At 47.5% G+C, this 21,635-nt stretch overlaps 1 protein-coding gene across 3 annotated transcripts in view; it reads right to left on the bottom strand.

Moving 5' to 3' along the window:
- The window catches only part of MYH10 (myosin, heavy chain 10, non-muscle), a 90,845-nt gene that overhangs the window by 38,713 nt on the left and 30,497 nt on the right, over positions 1-21,635 (bottom strand). For 2 of the 3 annotated variants that reach the window (XM_010015918.1, XM_010015919.1), the window contains exons 4-6: positions 11,523-11,625; positions 6,218-6,247; positions 1,965-2,057 (exon numbers count right to left, since the gene is read on the bottom strand). In XM_010015918.1, the coding sequence (XP_010014220.1) occupies positions 1,965-2,057; positions 6,218-6,247; positions 11,523-11,625 (226 nt within the window). The remainder of the gene's footprint in view (positions 1-1,964; positions 2,058-6,217; positions 6,248-11,522; positions 11,626-21,635) is intronic. The other variant, XM_010015920.1, reaches the window with a different exon arrangement.

Here is a 21,635-nt window from a genome sequence, read left to right as displayed (position 1 = left end):
GCCTTCTCGGAGGGACATGGCTTCCGTTTGCCACATTACATGGAGGACCAGACATGAAGGACTATGTAGGGTCTAGTGTGGGGCTTTTTCTGGTGTAACTCAGAGTCACTTCACTCTGTTTCACTCTCACAAGTTATCTAATGTCTGCTGGCAAGTTACCAGTTCCTTGGACAGAAATAACGGAGAGGAAATGCAGTCCTTGGATAAGCTGATGCACCAGAAGGGGAAACCCACATGCTCCCTGATTCAGAGGTTCATCAGCACTAAAGGCTGTACTGGAGAAGTCACTTACCTACTTTATCCTCTTAAAAGAAGAATATTAATACACCCTTCTAGCTCCACAAGCAATTCTGGCTCTGAAATCTTTAATTTATCTGTTAGAGACTGTAGTGGTGGTCATGTAACAACTGAATTCTATTTAGATTATCACTGCAGCACTGAGTACATGGCTTTGGAAAAACCACATCAGAAGGAAGCAGTTAGTTCTGCACCACGAACCCAGCAAGGCCCTGTCTCCTATCCACTGAGAGAGTTTCTTTCCTGAACCACAAGAGAACGCTGCCTTTGGTAGAGGGAAAAACGAATGAACCCTGCTTTGACACTGGCCATATTTCAGCCCTGCCTGGTGCTACCAGCACACAGGGCACAGCCCAGCCTCCTCCTCGGGCACAGTGAAGCTGTCAGGGGCCGAACACAACAGCCCTTCTCCCCTGGGGGGAGGACAGATCTATTTTTTAAGTCAGGTTTTAAAGTGGTTGTTACTAAAGATTATTTTTCCTGCAGGAGATGCCACCATCCGGAGTGTATTAAACCTGCTTCTTTAGAAAGCCAGAGCTGGAACATCCGAGTGATCGTGTTCACGATGGCATTGTGGACGCCAGGGTAACACAAACCAGATGCTACCATCTCTTAGGAATAAAGTATCCTCATTAAATTAGCACAGCCTTTGGTGGATTCAAGCCATGTAACAAAGCAGATTCATTGTGCAGTGAAACCTGTTGTTATTACAAATCCTACACCCAACACGTATAAGCATCGAGCAATATTGTAAATAACGTGGCTGTAAAACGATCAACATTGAACTTCGTCAGAGCTCTGCTCTCCCTGCTCGACTGAAAAGGCAGAGGGATTTAGTCATACAGTTTTCCAGAGGCCTTATCACCAGAGCCAAGTTCATACATTACAAATCCAAGCAACTGCTGAAACATCCAGGCAGCCAAGAAATGTTTCATTTGTTCTGTACATTTCACGTTTGTTCTTACAAGAAGAACTATTCCATACCTCCTCTACAGTTATAAAGTTGTGCTAACCCCAGCTTTCCCCTGAACGAGGATGTACTGGAGGGAAGTCAAAAAGGCAGTGTGGCTTTTTGCCCCCCTTCAAAGGGAAGGAAGTTTTCAGAAGGTGCCCAATACTCTGGATGGAGGAAAAGCCACGCTACCCTTTAGACTTCCCTCCAGTAAATCAGCTGGACAGAAGGACATGGGATTTGATAGAGGGGTTTACAGGCAACTTCTGAGCTTTTCCAAAAGTGGAGGATGTTCTCTCTAAACCAATCAATTGATAAAGTGGCAGCTGTTGACAAGAAGGCTCCGTATTTAGCTAAATTCCACATTGATGCTATACACCTTATTCATTCTTGACAGTTCAGCAGCAGTTTGTGCCTGCAAGGCACAGGTCAGCTCTGTGGCACAGTGTATTTGTTGTAGCATGAACACCACTGTCAGCTCAAGGATGGTTAAAATTAGGAACTGGGTAAAATTCAAGCAAGTTTTGCCAGGAACCAGTGAGGGTGAGCCTTCTGTGCCCCTGCACAGTGCTGAAAGGGATGTGAGGGAACCTGGATTCATCTCATGATGACAGAACAAAGAGAGCTTCTGATATTAGATAAATCCTGAGCAAACATTTTCTCCATAAACAATAACCCAGATTTCCAGACTCTAAGGAGAGAAGGAGTAACTCACAAAGCGGGAAGAGTTGTCATTTTTCACTGTCTTGGCATTCCCGAAGGATTCCAGAATGGGATTCGCCTGAAGAAGCTGACGCTCCAGCTCCCCCTGAAAGCCACACGAAGAGAAAAGAGACAGACATCAGCACAGCGCACGTGTGACATTCCCACGTCCTGCTTCCTCCTGAGAGCCATGACACAGGGACACCTTCACAAGGGCCTTTCATTTCTCCCCTCACTTCTAAATCTGCTGCTAGTCTCCTCCATCCAGTAAAGAACGTGGGTCTGGGGGTATTTGTTGGTTTGTAGGGGTTTGGTGGTGGTTTTGGTTTTAAAGCACACACACAGAGCAGTAACTGAATAGGGCTTGATGGATGCTGGGAATCATTGAACACGGAAAAGAAAACTCACATTTAGGGCTAATGAAATTAGGCACAGACTTCAAGCGCTTTAGGGGCAAAACCTAATGTAACTGGTTTAAGTGTAAGGTTTTTCCCAAACTTCCCATTTAGAGATTTTTACCGCATTGGCTACTTTGAAATACCCAGTTTCAAACCTACTTTCAAATCAGTGAGATCCTCACTTCCAGTCAGCCACACATGGGATTATTGCAACACCTCAAATGCACCCCAGAACGTGCCAGAATAGGGACAGAGCAACACCAGGTACAAAGATCACATTCAGATTGCTCCATTCAAGGGGTTTAATGCAGTTCTTTAAGCGTGTTTTGACATTCAAGCCAATGGATGTAGGAATCACAGCACTTCTCTTAAGGAAATTGCCCAACAGCTTTTAGGATTGCTGTCCATGAGGAGATCTAGTAACACAAAAAGTCTGTGCTGCTTCCATGAGCCCGGGAGGCATGGATGAACATAGGAAAACATGATGTTGTCTTCCTGCTCTGAGGGATGGGTGTAAAACAACTAAGAAGAAAGCGAAGCTGTCTGGAACGTCGTCTCAAAAACTGGTGATTGTGTGCATAAACCTGCTTTTCCCAATTATTTATAGCATAGATGAATAGAGGTCCCAGGCTGAGCATCAGAGCACAGGAAACTGAAGTCTCTCAAGGATTCCACAAGGTCAATTCTAACAGGAATTTTTAAACTTCATTGCTTAACACCTAAGAGAGGATTTTATTTAGACATTGAAATATATTTCAAGTCCCCCTGGAAACTCCTGGCTGCTGCTTCTTTAATGTCATCTCAAGTTCTTGGCTCAAAACTTGACTTCCAATTATATTCCCTTTGGAACTACATATTCTCTGGATTCTGAAGTAACTGAGGAAGAAACAAATGTGTGACCCTTAGCCCAGAGCACAGCAACCACCACTCGGGCCCCAGAGCCTCCACACTGTACACTGGGTTTGCCAACAATACAGTTCTGAGGAGTGCTTTTAGATTGACCAAAAAAACCCCACAACTGGAGAAAAAATAGCTCTGTTCCAAGCACTATATGTACAATACTTAGAGTCTAAAAGTTTCCCATGTAAAGGCATCAGCTCGGGGAAACATTCGCTCGCATGATTCCATCATTCCCCTCTCCCAACGGTGCAGTCGACTCCTGCAAGGACACCACGTATAAAGCCAAGAAGCTGGCTCACGGCACAGAGCACAGCTCAAAATCAACCCCATGGCCTGTATTCACCACAGCTCACATGTCAGGTCCTGGCTATCCTGGAAAAGCAAGCAGCCTGCCTTCAAACGGGGCTCCTCCACGGACCATCAGCTGGGAATCACAGCACCACAGGCTGTACCTGGGCTTGAGTGTGCTTCTGTGTGCCCCAGCTTTCCCTGGGATACGTGCAGAGGAATGTGGGCAAGGCTGTGTGAAATGACTGCACTCAAATCCTCCAGCTGAATACAAAAAGTTCTTACAGGTCATTTCTGTGATCATCTCTGAGGATCTGATGAGAACATTCAGTTGGGTCATCACTGAATGGTTTGGGTTGGAAGAGTACTTAAGAGATCATCTACATCCACTCCTCTGGCCTCACTCCAACAGCTCCACGTCTCTCTTGTGGGTCCTCAGATGTGGGTGAAAACCACGAGAACAACCCAAGCACTCACAGCCCATCTACCCGCTGTGGCCTGTGCTCACAACCAGGCTTGTCACAGCCATCACTAAGAAACACCAAACCTCTCTCACCGTGTTCAACAGCTTCCAACTGAGTAGTTTTCATTGTTGGATGCACTGCTTCAGAGCCCAAAACCACCCTGGTTTCTAGAAGCATTCACTGCTTGGGAAGAGGGTGGTTTGCCTGTAGGTGTATCTCCTGCACAGGCAGCTAACCAGAACTTGGAAAAAGCAGTGTCACAGTAATGTGGATAAAGTCAAGTCATGCAACATTTCATGCAGGGCAACATTAAATTAAGGACAGGCTCTTGTCTCAGTTTCAGAACAACCAGCATCCTGTGGCTGGAGCTGTTGTGGGGCCAGGAAAGCCACATGCTACTCACATACAACAGGGATCCATGCTGTAGTCCAAAATGACATCGAAACAGAAATGTTAATGGTTATGGTTTATGCAGTATCGACACTTCTGGATTAGCACGTTTCCACTGATACACTGAAAGTGCCAACAAACGGCTTGTTTCCACACAGACGTGGGAACTCTGAGCAGGAGGCTTGAACTAAACCCTGCTCCCTCTGCTTTTGGAACAGAGAAATAATGTCGTAAAAACCCCTTAGAATTGACTGAGGTTTGCAAGGAGGGAGGTTGAATTGTCTGTAGCTTCTGAAAGTGAGACGCAGGGCTGGGTTACAGAGGTCCAGCAAGTTACCACACACCAGCAGAGGCACCACAGCTGTCCATGTGATGGCTTCTCCTTCTAACACACCAGACCCAGCTTGAAGTTTCTTTTATTATTTTCCTTCCTGCTACAGCTTAGGCTGTTCTACAGTCAGATTCCAGAGAAATGGAAGGGGAAGAGTACAACCACCTGAGCTAACCCATGGTGGCTTCTTGAGTTAGCAAGCCTTGCTTTGTAGCATATGGAGCTGCTGCAAAGCTGCTTCTCTATTTACCAGCTCATGCCCATGACAAAGGCATCACTTACTACCTCAGGACAGGGAGTGGAGCATTTAGCCTGCAGAGCACTTGGCAGCAATTGTTTCTTTCAAAGCTTTACCCTCAGCGTCCACTCAACCTCCTCTCCATGGGCCTCTGCAGCTCCTGCCCTGCCAAACGGGGTGGTCCAGGACAGATCAACTGCTCCTGCCCACAGGAAACAGGGACACAGGGAGGAGGAAACAGGCAGCCTTATCTGCAGGGCAGCTCCATCTGACCTGAGCAGTAAAAGCAGCTGAAGCTCCACCGAGGAAACATTAATTCAGGTGGCAGCACTGAACAGATACCACATTGCTCACATAACTTACCCTAGAGAGCGAGGGAAACGTTTCATTTCAGATGATTGGTTATGCCAAGCCTTTTATACTTCATCATCATGGAATGGTTTGTGTTGGAAGGGAGATTAAAGCTCCTCCAGTTCCAACCCCATCCAGATCCAACACCCTGCCATGGGCAAAGGACCCCTTCCACTAGAGCAGGCTGCTCCAAGCCCCTGTGTCCAACCTGGCCTTGAACACTGCCAGGGATGGGGCAGCCACAGCTTCTCTGGGCACCCTGTGCCAGCACCTCAGCACCCTCACAGGGAAGAACTTGTGCCTAAGAGCTCATCTCAATCTCCCCTCTGGCAGGTTAAAGCCATTGCCCTTGGCCTGTCCCTACAGGCCATTGTCCAAAGCCCCTCTCCAGGTTTCCTGGAGCCCCTTTAGGCACTGGAGCTGCTCTAAGGTCCCCCCTTCAGGAGCCTTCTCTTCTCCAGGCTGACCCAGCCCAGCTATCTCAGCCTTGATGTCAAAGTCTTCATCATTTTATCTGAGAAGCTATCAAAATATTCAGACAAAATAGCATGTTAATCAAAAGAATTTTGCAGCTTCTATTAACCCTTCTCTTATTTAGTGCTTTGTTTGACATCAAAGTGTTCTGCATTCCCTCAGGAGTACATTAACCAGGCATACACATGGTTTATCAGGGACAGGGGGTCAATCCCTTGCTTCAGGCCAATGACACCACTTGGAAGCATTGAGATGAGCTTTGCTGTATTGAGGGACCTGGCACCTGCCGATTCTCTACAAGCCACTTGAGGATCTGCAAAGCTCTCTCCTGGCTGTGTCCCTCCACGTGTTACAAGTACAGATTGACAGGAAATAGAAGCACAGATCTCTGTTCACCTCCGTAACTGTAAAAGCAGAAAGAAAGCCACTTGCCTGGTGTTTCACGGGTTTGGGTGATTCGGGCTGTTCGTTGCAAACAAACAAACGCACATGTTAGCAAGGAAGCATTCCAGCTGCAGGTTACATCCCCAATTAGCAATGGCAGTCGGTTCACTTTAACTAGAGACTCACTTCAAAGCAACTGTTCACATTCATTTCAGAAAATGAAATCTTCCACATGTGCAAAATGCTAAAACCTGTCTTTGTGCAAAGGAGCAATTCCCGACACAAGAGCCCAGAGGACCTGGAGCAGCAGGAGAAGGGCAGCAGCTCCATTCGTTGTGCATGGCTTTCTGCAGGTCTGCAAATAACCCCCCTCCCAAGTAACCTCCTCTACACCCTCAGTCCCTACAAGGCGGTTCTGTATGGATGAGATGATCATTATTCCTCAAGGATCAAAAAGGTTGGGAAAGGACCAGGGGATGGCAATTCCTGAGGACTCTGCGGTTGGGTTGTGCACTGCACTTCAGGTGTTTAAGGATGCAAACCTACAAGTGAGACCAAAGCTTTCAGCAATGACTGTCCACAGGAGCAGCAGTATAATCGTAAGAAAAGCTTCAAGTCCTGCCAGGCAGAAGGGAAATGGGAACGTGAATGTACCAGAGCAAAACAAACTCCCTCCAAGTTCAAGTCTGCACAGTTTCTGCAGGAATATTTGATTCCATTATTATTTCCTTGGCTCAGTCTGCAAGTTTAAGAATCCTGAGCTTCCCATCAGAATGCCAGGGGGAAAACCTTGTGTTGAACCATGGAGCCTGTGCAGTTTGCCATGTCCGGCCAGATGCACGCTTCCTCCAGCTATACCTTGTCTTAAAGAACCAGCACTGGTTTAGCACAGAACAACAGATTCTGCCTGTACAGCAGCTGGCAAAGGCTTGGCTCATTCAGCTGGTGGATGTGAAGTTTGCAGAGCTGCATTATACCTGGTCAGAAACCACCTCAGGCCTCTAATCAAAGATGAGATGTTTCAGTATGGAGCTACCACCGGCGCAGGATGGGCACAAGGACTGCTCCCTCGGGGTGTCCCTTTCTGTCCTCACTAGAAACAGAACTGAGCATGATCAGACCCATTTCCCTTCCCTGTGGTTAAATGAGGGCAGCTAAAGCCCATTTGGGAAATCCTCACCAAGGGAAGCTTCAGCCTGAGTGAACCTACCCCAGATCCTACTTCAAAACCAGTTGTTTCTTTTGTAATGACTCAAACAAATGAAACAGTTCAGCATTTCAGGTACATTCAGGCCAATGCAGTCACTGAAGGCAACCACTAACCTGAAAGTACCAGTCATTATTTAGTGACAATAAAGAGGGTTTGGGGGGGAAGGCTTTGGGTAGAGAGGGAATGAACAGAAGTCTAAGTCCATTCATCTGAACCAGGGATGCACTGTACCAGGATGACTGGACATGCAGGTAGCAGTGGTGGATGGATGCAGTTATGTATAAAACTCACCTGCTTCTCATACTGCCATGATTGAAACCATCTGCTGTCATGTATTTGACCATGAACAGGATCCAGGCATGGCCAAGAGCATCCCCAGCCTCACACAGCCTGTAGAACATGCAAGTCCCTGGCAGTCCCCAGGCAGTGAGAGGCAACCAGCACTTCTCCTTTTGGAAAGCCAGGGATGCTGTTCTGACTTTTTAACTATTTTTGCATGTTGCACTGACTTCCCTCCCATCCAAAACCACAAATGTGGAAAATAAAGCAGAACCCAAGAATCAGAATTAAGACTCACTTCTTAACCATATTAAAGTAACCCTAACACCTGCATTAACACCACCACCTCATTCTTTTCCCTCATTCCCATCTCACTCATATGCAGGGGAGTGACAAGCCAAAGGGAAGCAGCTGACAAGTCTTCTTGTCCTCCCTACTATCCTTGTCCAACCTGTCCAAAACTCTCTCTAGACACATCAGCCTCACCAATTACCTGTCCTTGTTCTCCTCCTCTCATTTTATTCTAAATACCCTTTTCTCCTCACCTCCTGAGCCTACGGAAGAATCACTGAGAGCAGAGGTGAGAGGCTCCTCTGTGGCGCTGGGACGGGGGACACCTGCCCAGAGCAGCAGATACCACCGTGGGTCAGCTTTGGTCCAAGGTGCCCAAGCTAAAGGCTCACTGCTGCCCGTGTCACACATGGCATTGTTAACAACGGTGTAAGATACAGTATGTTTGGTGCAGACAAAATGCACAGGTTTACTGGGAAAGTCCTCAGTACTACCACCCGCTCCCCCACACTCCTTAGAGCTCAGTTTGCTGGATGTGAAACTAAAGCTTTCAGCTACAACAGGTATCTTCTGTCTTCTCACCCTTACTACCTGACTGCTGGGATTGTACCTGTGCCAGTTCTGACTCCACCAAGCACGATGCAGGCAAGAGCTCAGACTCACAGTCATCCACCTCCCATCTTCCAAAGAGCTTGTGTTTATAACTCACCACCAAGGCCTTCTCCCTTCTCCCTGACTCAGCTCTGAAAGCCTCTATTCCCACCTTCAGGAATTACCCCACTCTCACCCAGCTCTGCCAAGTCCCACAACTACTGAAGCTTCTCTTCTACGCGTTCACCACCACCAGCTGCCCACACCTCCCAGCACAGTGCCTAAGACACCACCTTTAACGTTCCTTGGGATTAAACAGGAAATGAGACTGTGAGGCTGCAAATTCAAACACTCCAAAACTAAGAAATGCTGGTGTTTAAGGTTGCTCAGTGCTGTGATTCTACCCTCTTACCACACATGTGCTTACCATGTGTTACTGGCTCCATTCCCCACAGGACCCCAACCGCAGATGACATGCAGGGTTTCTCTGCAGGTGAAGTGCCACAGAACTATAGAATGGTTTGGGTTGAAGGGACCTTAAAGTTCATCCATCTCCAATCCCATGCCACGGGCAGGGACACCTTCCACTAGAGCAGGTTGCTCCAAGCCCCTGTGTCCAACCTGGCCTTGAACACTGCCAGGGATGGGGCAGCCACAGCTTCTCTGGGCACTCTGTGCCAGCACCTCAGCACCCTCACAGGGAAGAGCTTCTACCTTATATCTAACCTGAACTTCCCCTGTTCACTTTGAACCCATCACCTCTTGTCCTGTCACTATTGTCCCTGAAGAAGGTCCCTCTCCAGCATCCTTGTAGCCCCCTTCAGATACTGGAAGCTGCACTGAGGAAAACAACTATTAGGAAAGAGGCCATTGGGAAAGAAAAGCGTCATGGACAAGCAGCTAGCTGAATGCCAAACGTGATGGGGCTGTCCAAGGGACGGGCAGAGCTCCTGTGTGATGCTCCTCACATAAGCTGAACGTTTCACTACCAGCACTGCTGGAGAACACACTGGGTGAGCACCCATGGCAGGGCAGAACATCAGCACTATGCTGGCCACAGCCAGAGGTGCCAGCAGGGTTGGAGGGGTCACTGTTGCTTGCAATGCTTTTACAGCACTCTGTCAGGCTAAAGCAAAGGTAACCCCAGACTTCAGAACAGGCCTGGGGAGATGAGTATTCATCCATCAGCGTACAAATTGCTCCCTAAAAACACTCCATGCAGCATTCAGAACAGCCTCAGCAAGACATGTGGCTGGTCCTTGTAACAGGATGGATAAAGGTAAATCCATCACTAGCAGTTAATTGAAGAAGCCTATTTAGCATCTTCTCTGTTCACAAAGCTCGTACAGATGGACGGGCCCTGTGGATCCCAGCAGCCCGCTGCTGTCTTCTACTGAATATGCCAATAGGGACAAACCTGACTGCGCCAACAGCCCAGTTCTGACACTTCCTGACTCCTGAGCAGTAGGTGTGTGGGTCAGACATGCTTTGTTTGCAATATATGCAAAATGTTTGCAATATATTGCAAAAATTAATTGTTACAGAACAAGGGAGGGTTATTGGCGGTTTCAAAACCGTTCTGGTTACACAAACCTTCTGCATTTTTGGTAAACATATGTTTAATCCAGGGCTCACTAAGGTACTGCAAGGGATGAAGTGCAGGATCAAAGTATTGGACCTTTATTCAAGATAGGACCCTGCTTTCTTTGTGCCCAAACTGTGTTTTACAATGAATAAAACCTTTTCCAGTCCTTAACACAACAGTCATTGACAGTTCATAAAGCAGCTGATTCCAACAAACATCTTCAAAACTTTTGAGATGAACACCCCCATCCCATTCAACCACACTGGTAAGTAGGGAATGCAGCTGCAATTCAACCAGGGATTTAAATGGAATTAGCCAACGCTGCATTAAAAAGGGCAACTCATCCTTCCCTTCACTGATATTGTCCAGTCCAGCTTTCCCCTTTCTTGTCTGTGCCTTCACTTCATACCAGTGATGCAGCCACACACCAAACAACAGAGGAAACTCAGAATCACAGAATCCCAGACTAGTTTGTGTTGGAAGGGACCTTTAAAGCCCACCCACCTCCACCCCCCTGCCACGGGCAGGGACACCTTCCACTAGAGCAGGTTACTCCAAGCCCCTGTGTCCAATCTGGCCTTGAATCAACTGGGTTGGACAAGACCTTTAAGCTCACCCAGTCCAACCATTCCCCAGCACTGCCAAGGCCACCACTAACCCATGTCATTAAGCACCTCATGTATATGGTTTGTGAACATAGTGTAATTGAGGTTGAATTAATACCTCACCACAAAGAGACACAAGTGCTCATAGCAACAGATATTCAAAACCAGCCATATCTTTTAAAGCAAACAATTGCTAAAAATTCAATGCAAATGTTTAAGTCTGGCTGGAAATGTAAAGGAAGGTTTAGATAAATCAGAGCGAGTGACCCGTTACCAAAACCCCCAAGATTCTCTGACATACAAGTGTACGCTCTTGGGTTTAATGTTCTAAAATCTGAGCTCCATCTTAGCTGCTGGCCTCTAGATATAGCAAGTCTAGAGCAGCATTTGAGCTTGAGGATTTTTCCATCTACAGGTTAATCTGTGGAAGAACAGAAAGCTTGTTCACAAGCATAGCACTGAAAAGCGCATCTAGTGGGAACTAAAGCACTAACAGTTACCCAAGGTGATTCTGTTTATTGAACACTGGCGTTACTGCAGCAGAAAGCTCCTGCTCCGAGGTGCGATGCTTGCATAAAGCCTTTCATTTCCCAACAGAAGCTAAACAGCCAACATTGACTGGAAGCTTGGATGTAACTGCTCATTTTAGCTACTACTAAAGAGAAAGTAACAGTTTAGACAAAGTTACGTGGATTGTAATACAGCTTATTCTTAACAAAGAGTTGTGGGTTTAATGTAAAGATGGGAGCTTTAAAAAGAGTGATAAACAAGTGAGAAAATACCCGAACTTACAGGAATATTATGGTCCTTTCTTCCTTTATGGGAGGAAGCAACATGAGCAAGGTACTGAATAACCTTCTTAGTGTTTTCAGTCTTCCCGGCACCAGATTCACCTCTGCAAAACATGTCAGACAGTTTCCTCAACATTCATTTCCAACAAGGGATCAATCCTTTGTTTGCAGCAACCTCATTTCATTTCACTTACAGCTTTCACCACACAACAGACCTTTGCTACCCACCTGAACCCAAAAGCACCCATGTGGCAGGGACTACAAGATATTCGTTTAAATGACTTCCTTCACCCTAAAGATCTCCATAGCATTGAGATGTTGATCCAATATGTAACAGTAACTTGACTAAAAGCTTGGATTATACCCTGAATTCCTTTGTTACGTTAAGGAACAAGAAACAGGCTCAGCCCCTGCCACAGACTGAACTTTTCAGAGTGAACATACATATATTGATTTTTAATTCATGACATCTCTACAGACACATTTTGATATTTATGATCATTTTAATACATTTCACATACCAGGAACTGGTTATGAGAACTACCAAGGGGATGGGGACACTCAGAGCCTGTAGCAGCCAGTTCCAAAGCCCAGGAAAACACATTTTCAACAGGTTCCTTCTGCTGCTCATTGCAGGCTCTTCCCTACTTTACAAAGAGATTTATGGCCACAGGGCTCCATGAATTCACTAGGAACTGAATGTATCAGTGCAGAGCAGTACAGCACCAGTCAACAGAGACAGCCAACACACACTGCATTTGTAACACAGAGACAGAACATGTTTAGACAGAATTTATTGTGAGCTTTACATACGGGGTAGTCCAGGCAGGAAACATGAGGAAGTTCACATGGCTGCAGCCACAAAGGAGGTTACTACAGCTTTTAAACCTGGCTCTGATCTTCTGATACCTTCACACACCAAAGGGATTACCGGGTCTGGCATTGTCATGATCAATGGCAGTGAACTACTGGAGGAAGATCCCATCTTGGGTGAGACAGCGACTGCCTCTGGCAACATTACAAAGGATTTGACCATGGGGATTTGCATGGGAAGACAGAGAGTGCTTCTGTGCATTTTGTGCACTTGTGTATTTCCCAGTGAAGACACAACAGCAATGTCCATTGCCCAGCAGGGACCTGAGCACATTCTTCTGCAGTTTTCATTGATACCTTCCTCCCCCACACTGCACACCCAGGCGCTCAGCCAGTCTGCATATACCTCTATATTTACTACATCAGACCTGTGCTTCTTGAGCACAAAGGCAGCTCAGAAGTATCCCTGTCCTCACCTCGCACTTACCATCTGCAAAAATCACAGAATCTCAGCCTGGGCTGAAGGGACCTTAAAGCTCATCCAGTTCCAACCCCTGCCATGGGCAGGGACACCTTCCACTAGAGCAGGTTGCTCCAAGCCCCTCTGTCCAACCTGGCCTTGAACACTGCCAGGGATGGGGCAGCCACAGCTTCTCTGGGCACCCTGTGCCAGTGCCTCAGCACCCTCACAGGGAAGAGCTTCTGCCCAAGAGCTCATCTCAATCTCCCCTCTGGCAGGTTAAAGCCATTGCCCTTGGCCTGTCCCTACAGGCCATTGTCCAAAGCTCCTCTCCAGGTTTCCTGCAGCCCCTTTAGGCACTGGAGCTGCTCTAAGGTGTCCCCTTCAGGAGCTTTCTCTTCTCCAGGCTGACCCAGCCCAGCTCTCTCAGCCTGGCTCCAGAGCAGAGTTGCTCCAGCCCTCGCAGCAGCTCCGTGGCAATGAAAAATGAGACAATACAGCACTTAGATTTTCACCTTTGTGTATACAGGAAGGATGTCACCCCAGACTGGACTCTAAAACAATCTTGTTTCTTTTTACCTTCCAATCCTTCTAGATCATGGGAACCCCACAGGATAACAGCACTACCAGAGGTGACCTCTTGCTAGGAGAGAGCACTGTGTGCCCTTCCCCAGCCATGAGCAGGAGGAACAGATGCTCACTCACAGCAGCTTCACCCACCCATCAAGAAGAGCAGCCCACAAGAGCTGGGCACAAGCTCAGGGTGCAGCAGCTTGTCTGTTTGACTGATGGAGCTGCTCAGTCCCGAGGTTCTGCAGGAGAAAACTCTGAACCGAAAACACTGCACAAGGTGATTCTGCAGACAGGCTCTGGGGTATCTATCCCAGCTCGGAGGGTTAACCAAGCTACCCAGCTGTACCAATGGCATCTGTCCCTCAGAAGCAGCTGCATCAACCTGTATAAAACCATTTTTGTTCCATTTTTCCTCACGAGCCAAACATCAAGGGGAAAATGATAGAGAATACGAGAGAGCAGAAATCACTGCACTCACTTACTCAGGACCTTCTGGAGATGAAGAGTCATCCCTTGAAACGTGTTCATTACACCAGCTCTGCTCTTTGCATGGAGGAACCTGGACGGTATTACCTGAAGAGCTGGTTCCAGAGATGATTACTGGGAGAAGTAGCTAATGGATACCTTGGGATGCTTCTGCCAAGATACCATCAATATGAAGCACCGAAACTGGGTGTATTTTGGGACCGCTACAACTCTCAATGAAAAATCCCATCTCTCCCCAGCCCAATCACCACATACCAGACAAATGAGAAGACTGATAAGCAGAAAACCAGACCTGATGCCAATTCCTGCTCCTCAAGCCTTTATTTCTAGTCTCCCTTTTACTACAATGTTTATATTTACATAACTCATGACTACAAGCAACAGCAAAAGCAGTCCTGCCTGTTTCTAGATGTGTATTAAAATATGCTTAATGCTAAAACTATTCCAGCAGGTATGAGAAGTAAGAAAAGGAGCACAGCAGAATATACATTTACATTTTAAACCACCACAATTTGTTCATATTGTCAGCAGGGCTGGGGAACACGCCAGCCGTGCCCTTCAAACTACCCATGATCTCTGTCAAATTACAGGATGTTGATTAGATTTTAAGGAAGGAAAATCTACTCGGACACATGCAGTGAAGAGAAAGTAGCACAACAAATACAGTCCAGATGTTGGCTCTCTAACAGGGCAGCACACCAGTTTTAGGAGTCTCCGAACCAACAGCTCTTCTGGCGGACGCCCCAGTAAAGCTCCACACAGACATGAAGGTCGAATGCTCCCAACACATTCCTCTTGCTAAAAAGCCTTTACATATAATAGTGGGTTGGGCTGTTTTTAGATAAAGCCTTTATGCAAGTCCTCATTCAGAAGCAGCACTAATGGATGTTATCTCCCTAGTTCTCCTCTCCCTGGAGCTTACAAGTATGCCAAGTATTTCCTGCAGGATGCAGTGGTAGATAGCTCAGCTGCCACAGACTGCGAAAGAATTAGGACGATTTAGGATAAACTCCTTTTCATTTATAGGAATAACAGTATCTGTGGACTGCAGCTCTTTCCCAGGAGTGTGAACACAGAGATTAGAAAAATAAATTAAAACCTTCTACCTTCACCAACCTGCCCAAAAAAGGTAAACTCCGAGTAACTCCCGTGCAGGACTGATGGAATGAGATGGTATCGCAAAGGTAAAGAGTAACTTTTTCAAAACCTTGTTTTAATACATGTTACCATGAATTAAACAACTAAATCCCTTGGCTGAGATCCTTGCCCAACTTCAGTTAACAGCAGCTTGGCTAATGGCTTCAGCAGGGTCATCATTCCACCTCCTCTGGTCCAGTCTCAGTTCCACTACAAGCAGAGATAAAACCTCATGAGACTGAAGTGAAAGGCTCCATCAACTCCAGACCTGGGCTATGCCAAAGAGCACATCCACGTAAGCAAATCACCTTCTTCCACAGTCTCAAGTTGGAGGCACGAGGTTATTCCATCAATTAACTGAAGGATCTCTCCCTTCCAAACTGTGTTACAGAGACAAAGGACAAAATTTACGCAGTATCCAGAGTTGAAGTGCTTTTCCCTGGAGCAAAGCCTCTGCTCTGAAGCTTCAAGCACATTTAAAACAGAAAAAGCTTAGCTGGCATGAGCACTTTTGACTTTTGCCATGGGTTTCAATCCATTGCCTGTGAAGCTGCCGTGATACAGGAGTTTGCTTGGGGGAAACATCTCAGCTGTGATGTGGTTCACAAAAATCAGTGACGATCTTCTCAACCAGCTGCAAGTGTTTTCCTGAGGAACTTGCCCAGCTCTTGCACAGAAGTAAAAAGTATTCCCTCTCTGAAGAGATTGCCATCCAGAGAACAGGCACAGCAAACACAGCAGGAGAGGACTCGTGGGCAGGAACTGAAGACGGTCCACTGACTGCCAGAAGAGCAGCACTCTTGTCCCATTCAGCCCACTCACAGTGGTAGTTGTTATTCCAGAACAGGTCAAACACATTCCTGGGAAAGACCTATTCTAAGGAAAGATACTGTTCTACAGGAAAACAGTGGTGAAATGGTTGCTTTCCTGATTTCCAGGCAGGTTTGAAGCACCTACACATCTTGTGACGGGTAGAGCACACAGCATGGCAGGACAAAGCAACACCACAACCTCTTCCTGAACTAGCAAAGGATTTGAGGGAAGTCAGATTAGTTTGAAGGCACTTCCTGAAGCGCCACTGCAAGGACTGGCACCCTTCTACCACCACCTGGCTGGCCATTAATCCCACCAGCAGACCAGGGCTACACAGGACGGGCAATGCGCAGAGTCAAGAGTCACACAGGACAGACGGACACAAACCCACATGTACAAAGGAAGCTTTGAAATTTGGAGACTTCTCTTCATCTTGTTACCTGCGCAAAAAGTCTGCTGCAAACTAACAATATCTGCAAAGAGAAGCAGTATTTAGGATGGTCAGGAGCTGTTAGTGCCGTCCAGCCCACTGCAGACCATCTCTGTGATTTAAATTACTGGAAAACTAACCAAAGAAGCCAGGATTTTCCATGCTGGGTGCCTGGATCACTCGAACCTGTCCTCTGCTCCAGGAGTTTCACAGAATCCCAGCCTGGTTTGGGTTGAAAGGACCTTAAAGCTCCTCCAGTTCCAACCCCTGCCACGGGCAGGGACACCTTCCACTAGAGAAGCTTGCTCCCAGACCCTCCGTCCAACATAGCCTTGAACACGGCCAGGGAGGAGCCAGCCACAGCTTCTCTGGGCCCCCTGTGCCAGTGCCTCAGCACTCTCACAGGGAAGCATCTTTCCCAATATCTAGTGTTTCAGTCTATTTCTATCATTCCGGCTCAGGAACAAGCCCTGGGATGAGAAGTTCAGCTGGAAGCAGAAGGTCCTTTTGCAGAGAAGCGAAGCGGTGTCATCACCTCAGTGCCTGGGTGAGTTCTCAGCCCAAGTGCCCCAGGTGCAGGAGTCCCGACTTGCTGCTGCAGCTCCTCAGCCGGCAGCGCCCCGTTCCTACCACTCAGACACACAGCACATGGCAGTGAGCACTTCCAGGGGCTGTAGGGACAAGTAACTGCGAAAGAAAGAGGGTCTTTTGTTCTCACAACAGCAGTTGCAAACAACAGAAGAGACACTTATTCTCAGACACAACTGAGCAGATCTTCCCGTCACAAGTTAACAGATATTTACAGTCAAGACCTGTCATTACAGGCTGCCTTAATCACCTGCCTAATGTGCTGAAACAAAGAGGTGTAACAGAGTCTGAACTAGAGTCACTAATTGGCTTTACTATTCACACGGCTGCTTTATAGCTCCTTCATTTCTCTCTAGATGCTTCCCATCCTCTCAGCACCAGTTATCCAGGGAATGTTACAAGCTGGGCTCCAGCCAGAGGTTGTATACAAAAATGCTTGGTATTTGCTGCTGTTGTCCTTTACTAAGCAGCCTCTATTCCTCCACACCCCACCACTCCTCCTGCAGCCAGTCCAGATTAGATATCCACGCGGGGCTGCAAACGGCTGCCAAATGACTGTTTATCAAACCCAGTCTCAGTTTTGAGAATACCAGAAGCTTGTGGTAACATTCTCCAATCTAGAATGTAACAGCTAAAAAAAGTGCCAGGCAGCACATTTTTGTATTTGACTTCCCAGCAGTTGCCTTGCAGCTAAACAACAAGGCCAGGGAAGGTTTGAATCACAGAAATGGTTTGAGTTGAAGGGAGCTTAAAGCTCATCCAGCTCCAACCGCTGCCACGGGCAGGGACACCTTCCACTAGAGCAGGTTGCTCCAAGCCCCTGTGTCCAACCTGGCTAGGGCAGACACAGCTTCTCTGGGCACCCTGTGCCAGCACCTCAGCACCCTCGCAGGGAAGAGCTTCTGCCTTAGATTCAACCTGAACTTCCCCTGTTTCTGTTTGAACCCATCACCCCTGTCCTATCACTCCAGTCCCTGATGAAGGTCCCTCTCCAGCATCCTTGCTGCCCCCTTCAGACACTGGAAGCTGCTCTGGGGTCTCCACGCAGCTTCTCTTCTCCAGGTTGAACAGCCTCAATGTTCTTAGAATGTTTCTAAGATACCACAACAGAAATGTCTCCCTCTTGGTCAACAGCCCCCAACAGTAGGAATAATCCTACTGGAGAACAGCCCAGCCTAATGCTGACAAACAGCAGTAATCAAAGAGAAGCAACAAACAGCAGGGAATGGTCAGCAGCAGCATCTTCCCCAAGGAAAAAGCCTGCAGACCCATCCATTGCAACTCCTTATCTTACAGGAGTCACCACCATGAGGTGGGTGCACAGGGAAAAGCCAGCACCACTCTTCTGGGATTGATTTCCCTGGATCCTGGGTTAATGGAGGCTGATCCCGGACTAGCAGAAGCAGGAAGCTGCTGGAATGACACATTTGCCTTTCTTTTCAGCAAACTACTAATTTACAGAGGAAAGATCCTAAATAAGTTCTCACTTGCACTCCAGCCAAGGGGGATGATGAGGTTTAAGCCCAGCTTCCCAGAGAGGTGCTGCGTTTGGGGCTTGCTTTTTATTGGGAAGCTTGATGAACTCACCCACAAAGCATGGGAGTTCCAGCAGCTTGAGTGACAGTCTGCCAGTGGTTGGCAGTCCCAGAGCCAACCGGGCAACTGCCAAGAGAAAAGCAAATTACCACCATCAGTGTTCACCCAGCTCCTCCCATCCCGTTGTAACCAGGCAATAACCCCTGTCTGATCAACTGCCCCGTGGGTTTGGAACTGCAGCTGTTTGTACCTGCAACTGAGGGTTCCTTAGTTGAAGGCCAAGGGCACGTAAGAAACTGCATCACTACTACATGAACAAAGCAAGACTGATCCATGGAGCAGATACGAGTGCTTCTGGACATAGAATCATAGAATAGGTTGGTTGGAAGGGACCTTCAAAGCTCATCCAGTCCAAGCCCCTGCAATGAGCAGGGACATCTTCAGATCAGGTTGCCCAGAACCACATCCAGCCTGGTCTGGAATGTCCCCAGGGATGGAGCAGCCACCACCTCTCTGGGCAACCTGTGCCAGGGTTTTACTACCCTCCTTGTACAAAGTTTCTTCCTCACGTCCAGCCTGAATCTCCTTCTTTTAGTTTAAACCCATCACCCTCACCCTACTGCAGAGGCCCTGCTAAAAAGTCTCTCCTCACCTTTCCTATAGGTCCCTTCTAAGAACAGAAAGGTCACAATAAGTTCTCCCTGGAATCTTCTCTTCCCCAGGCTGAACAACCCCAACTCTCTCAGCCTTTCCTCACAGGAGGGGTGCTCCATCCCTCTGATCATTTTTGTGGCCCTTCTCTGGACCCTCTCCAACAGGCCCGTGTCCTTCCTGTACTGAGGACTCCAGGTGGGGGCTCAGCAGAGCAGAATGAACATGGAAAAATGACTCCTGGTTCACTTCAAGAAAAGCCTGTCCATAATAGGGAATTTCATCAAACTCTGTCTCTGGGGCTCAGGTACTAACCATTTACAAGCCCAGATGTGGTGGAGTGAAAGGTGGGGGGCACAGTGAAACAAAGAAGAGCAGAAGAAAGGAAGTCGGTGCATATTATCTGCCATTAGCTCCGAATAAAGCCCTGTCAGCAGTCTCCGTGGCGATGCAGTTGTCTATATTTGGTTCCCTAAAGGATCGAGGGTGGAAGGGGAAGAGAACAGAAGGTGGCAAAAGAAGAAGGCGGCAGCACAGCATTTTGTGTTCAGAGACAACTCTTATTTCTACAACAAGAGCAGGAATTCATCTGTGTCAGTCACCAGGTCTGGATTAGAGAACTGAATGACAGCCCCATCAGCTGGCAATGTGAGTAATACCCTCCTGAAGAACCAGCTTCCATGTTCAGTGAAGGACAAGATGTTCTGCTGAGACAAGCACCCAGGGAACGCAGCAGCAAGGGGAGTTTTCCTCTCCTGGTGTTAAATTTGACTTTGAGAACACATTCCGAACTTTCAGATCACCAGTTTATGCAGAACTCCTTATGGAACATCAGCAGGTAATGAAGCTGAGACAGGAAACCTCCAAGTAATCCCACTGCCCTCAGAACTGACACCTGACAAGACGCCTGCTTGGAGAGTCATCCATGAGGCTAGCCCACTGCACACAGTGTGTGATGGTGGAGAATACACTCACCACCCCGCAGCTTCACACTGGGTCCAAACACAGCTCCCTGTTTCCTAGAAGAGTGGGTCAGGGAAAGAGTGGTATTCCCTAAAGATCTGGACAGGGGAAGCCCATGAAACAGCCTCAACCCCAGATCTAAGTCACACACTTTCATGCCTAGGGTACAAAACCACCATGTGTACCAAATGAAAATCAGGATTCAGTTGTCTGTTGAGTCCAGAAGGTCCAAAAGCTTCAGTTTGTCTTGCAAATGAGGCAAAACCAAGAGTGTTTAAAGGTTTCCCACGGTAAGTATGAACGGATCAGACATTCACTAAGGTAGAACCAAGGGAAGGCACCTGGAAGCAGTGAAGAGATGGTCCCTGAAGAGGAAGAGCCAAAACTAAATCTGAAGGCTTGACCCAGCACCAATCCAAGAACGCCCTTGAGAGCAGCACTCCTGGCTGTCAAGAGGAACAAGGGGATGAGTCCAGAGACCTGGTAAGGTGTTGTTCACATACTATTACTTGAGAGCTGAGCTGGTCCCCCCTACTCTAAAGGCCATGGGAGGCAAAAATCCAGCAAACTTTATCACCGGAGGTAGGGAGATAGGTGAAGATGCTGCCCAAGTGGGCCTTCATCAAGCAGCGAGAGACTTGTCTCAATAGACACCTTGGAGACAATTACAGTCAAGGCAGTCAGAGACAGAATGGCAGGCACCCCACAAGGCACACATGTCAGGGGATGTTTGCTTTCTCACTAGCTTGAACCACCCCATGGAGAACAGAAAAAGTACTCTGAGGACTTTTAGCTCTACTGAAAATGAGGGTCAATCGGGTTATCCAGGTCCTGAGACTAGTTTGGGGTAAGAAGATGTCACAAAAGCCTTTTATGAACTGCCAAAGGAGGTTCTGAAACTACCTCTGGTGTGGTTAAAACACACTCCTTCCACCTTCTTAGTCTAAGACCTGTCATTCCAGCGGCATGGAAGGGACATACACAGAGTTTACCTCCTAACCACAGAATCAGCAACGCAATAGAAGTCCTGGACACCAGCCTGCTCCTGATCAAAACACGAGACCTCCCTTCAGTCTGCTACACAAGGGAGTTTGCCACAGCCTTGTCCCATTCATGAAAAGGATTTAACATCCCACCCAGGTGTCAAGTGCTGAGCATGCAACACAAACCTGACACAAGGATACAGCTCTCCCCTGAAGGAAGCCACGTCAGGGGCAGCCCCACAGCTGCCTTCAGAGTCTACTTGTTCAAAAGATACATGCAGGGGAATACAAGTGGGTTTGATGGTTCTCTCTGAAATGGACTCAGCTGTAACCAGCTTAAGACAAACCTCTTCTAAGAGGAAAGTGCTTAGTAACCTGAGCAGCAGTCTGGTTAAGCCCTTTTTATTATCCTGTTTCTAGTCAGGATCTAAATGGTGCTGATCATTAGGCAGCATTAGCAAGGTCTCCTGGGCTATGGTGGATCTTCAGTGCTCATGATGACAGAAACACCAGGGGCCCCAGCATCCATCACATGGTGTGTCTTCATAGTCCCAAAAGCTAAGACCTAGACCAGACGGTCATTGGTGCTGTACATCCAGGCTGGAGATCTGAGGTGTCACCCTTGATATTTCTGAGGCCACAATGTGTCCACATTACTGAGGAAACTTGTATTTCCTTGTA

This window comes from Nestor notabilis, unplaced genomic scaffold (genome assembly GCF_000696875.1).
Source record: "Nestor notabilis isolate BGI_N333 unplaced genomic scaffold, ASM69687v1 scaffold4586, whole genome shotgun sequence".
Lineage (NCBI taxonomy): Eukaryota > Metazoa > Chordata > Aves > Psittaciformes > Psittacidae > Nestor > Nestor notabilis.
The sequence above is the reverse complement of the archived record's forward strand: the minus strand, read 5'-3'. Positions and strand labels throughout refer to the sequence as shown.